Source organism: Tiliqua scincoides, unplaced genomic scaffold (genome assembly GCF_035046505.1).
Source record: "Tiliqua scincoides isolate rTilSci1 unplaced genomic scaffold, rTilSci1.hap2 HAP2_SCAFFOLD_84, whole genome shotgun sequence".
Classification (NCBI taxonomy): domain Eukaryota; kingdom Metazoa; phylum Chordata; class Lepidosauria; order Squamata; family Scincidae; genus Tiliqua; species Tiliqua scincoides.
Window position 1 is genome coordinate 96,833 of NW_027101664.1, and position 3,168 is coordinate 100,000.

Sequence of the window (3,168 nt, forward strand, 5' to 3'; positions counted from 1 at the left end):
CTAAGCAGGGTCAGGCCTGGTTAGTACTTGGATAGGAGACCGCTGGGGAATACCAGGTGCTGTAGGCTTCTACCATGATCTCGGAAGCTAAGCAGGGTCAGGCCTGGTTAGTACTTGGATGGGAGACCGCCTGGGAATACCGGGGGCTGTAGGCTTCTACCATGATCTCGGAAGCTAAGCAGGGTCAGGCCTGGTTAGTACTTGGATGGGAGACCGCGTGGGAATACCGGGTGCTGCAGGCTTCTACCATGATCTCGGAAGCTAAGCAGGGTCAGGCCTGGTTAGTACTTGGATGGGGGACCGCCTGGGAATACCGGGCGCTGTAGGCTTATACCATAGTCTTTCGAGACTGAAGGTTGCCAACCATTGCAAACTTTTAATTTAGTTAGGCTGCAATCCTAACCTCACTTTCCTGAGAGTAAGTCCCATCAAACACAATAGGACGTACTTCTGAGTAGACCTGGTTAGGATTATTATCAATTAACAGTATTTATATACCGCTTTTCAACGAAAAGTTCACAAAGCGGTTTACAGAGAAAATCAAACAAACAACGAATGGCTCCCTGTCCCAAAAGGGCTCACAATCTAAAAAGATGCAAAAAGAACCCCAGCAGACAGCCACTAGAAAAGACACTGCTGGGGTGAGGCGGGCCAGTTACTCTCCCCTTGCTAAAAAAAGAGGAGCACCCACTTGAAAAAGTGCCTCTTACCCAATTAGCAGGGGTAATTGATTTGATTTTGTTGTATTGGGGGTGTTAAAAATTTCCTGCTTGATGATGTCACTTCCAGCCATGACATCCCTTCCAGTTTAATGACATCACGTTCGGTGGGTCAGGTGTAGAGGAAGAGACCTCTTCCAGCTTGTGGTTCTTCAGTCGGAGATGCAAGGATTTGACCCGGAACCTTCTTCAGGCCAGGCATGGGGTTCACCCCCCAAACTATGGCTCCTCTATCACTTGATACATCTCCTCCCTGGCTGAAGTTCCAATCTCATCCCAATGATGGGCTGAAGCAAGGAGAACAGAAGCCACCCCAAGTGCCGTTCTCATGTATTTCTCCTCTTCAATTCTTGTTGCAGGCACCCGCATCGCTCACACCATGGCATCTTGTGGCCCAACCTGCACCATCCCATCCTGTGCCTCTATCCCCGTCGTTGGCCTTGGGTCTGCCGGTATCTGCGCTAACTATGGCCGTGGCTTGGGGTATGGCAACCTTGGCTCTGGCTACGGAGGTCTCGGCTACGGCTCTGGGGCTGGTGCCCTGGCCTTCGGAGGCAGCACAAGCTCAGGAGAGCTCGGTACCCTGGCCGGAGTCATCCCTCAACCCATCAACCAGATCCCACCCGCGGAGCTTGTCATCCAGCCTCCTCCCTTCATCGTGACCATCCCAGGACTCATCCTGTCCGCCAGCTGCGAGCCCGTTTCCATTGGAGGCATCACTCCCACCGCCATTGGTGGTTCTGGGATTGGAGGATCAGGTCTCTTGGGGTCAGGCTTCTCTGAGGGCTTTGGGTCCTTCCGTTTGGGGGCTGGCCGGAGGAGATTTGAGTATTTTGGAAGGGGTTCTCTCCTGGATCGTCGTGGCAGCGTGAGCCTTTAAACCGGCCGGACCCTCAAAGAATATCTACACGATTATCGGAATGACCAGGAACCCATAAACATGACCCAGACTCCTTGCCAAATATCCCAGAAGAGCTGGTCCTGAGGAACCTTGGCTGGCGTCGGCAGGAGTTTGCTGGACTCTCTCTTTTCCCCAAGGACTTTCTTTCCTTCTCTCTGCATTTTCCAAGCCCTTCAAGTGCCCCTGCTACAAAATTAAGTGCAATTCAATTGACACTCTCAATAAAACTTCTGTTGCATCATTCAAACTCACGCCTCTTGGGTTTTGTTTTCTTAGCCCTTAGTCCTTATAGCGGTCCTTGGGTGCTTCCCAAATGTCAGTTTTATTCCCTATATCTATTTTAATTATCCCAAGCATGGAATTGGCCTTCTTCACTTCCGCCGCACATTGGGTGGACACTGGCATCAAGCTGTCTCTCCTGATCTGTCCCAGAACCCATTAGCCTATATGTGAAGTTTTGGGGTTTTTTGGCCCCAACGTGCCTGACTTTACACTGACTTCCATTGAAACGCATCGGCTATTTTGCAGCCCGTTCTCCCAGTTTGGTGAGGTCCTCCAGGAGCTCCTCACAATCACAATTCACCCGTCATAAAAGTTTAGTGCCATCCACAAACTTGGCCTACCCTCACTGCTTATCCCTGACTCCGGCTGCAATCCCATACACGCTTTCCTGGGAGTATCACTGAACACAAGGGGCCTTGTTGAACAGGTTGGAAAGCACCCCCCAGCTGGGAGGGTGGGTGTACCTTCAAAGAGGGAAGGTTGTAGGACTCACTTTCCCCTGTTGGTACTCCTGTGATACCGGGACACCTCCAAATCCTAACCTGGTTGGAGATCTGAGGAGAGGAGTCTTGGTGTAACTTCTGTGTTTGAAGTTAGAAGTGGGTTGGTGACCCATCCCGAGGGTGTTGCAAGGTTCAAAAGCAAGACGCAGTAGTCAAGGGTGATCATCTGCAAGCCTTTATTATGTTGCCAGCAACGGACTTCAGTTGTCAAGGAACTCCAGTTCAAAGCATTGAGAGCAAATGTCAATCTTAGCCAGACCCTTTATAACATTTTGGGTCCTTTGTTTGAAGAGTTTGAACTTCCCATTGGCTGAAGTTTGACATCATAGATGGGGCTAACTCTGGATAGGCTGTAGACAGCCTTAGAGACATTTGATTGGTGAGCTTACATGTTCCAAATAATGCAAAATTATACATTTAAACATATAGAATACAAAGTTTTCAAGAACCAGTAGAGTGCACTGTAACCTTATTTGTATTCAGAACTGGCCTTTTGGCAAGTCTTCAGACCTTATTTCTTGGCATACATCTCTTTCTTGATTAAGATGGCCTTGCATGTGTCACAAGGAGCCACCTGTGTTATCTCTTCTCCCACATTCCTCCTTCTGTTCTCAACAAAACTCTGTGGGGCTTTCTGCCAACCTTTGTTAAGCAAGGTCCTTTGAACCTGCTTTTACTCTCTGCCTTAATTCTATTTGTGACCCGTTACTTTGAATACATTTAAGGGATCTATAGTGGTGTGCTTTCATATATTTTAATACAA

At 48.9% G+C, this 3,168-nt stretch overlaps 1 protein-coding gene across 1 annotated transcript in view; it reads left to right on the plus strand.

Moving 5' to 3' along the window:
• The first annotated feature begins 1,098 nt into the window (after positions 1-1,098).
• Positions 1,099-3,168, plus strand: part of LOC136636086 (uncharacterized) — a 9,272-nt gene continuing 7,202 nt past the window's right edge. Inside the window, exon 1 of the mRNA XM_066611107.1 lies at positions 1,099-1,585. Coding sequence (XP_066467204.1) covers positions 1,099-1,585 — 487 coding nt within the window. The remainder of the gene's footprint in view (positions 1,586-3,168) is intronic.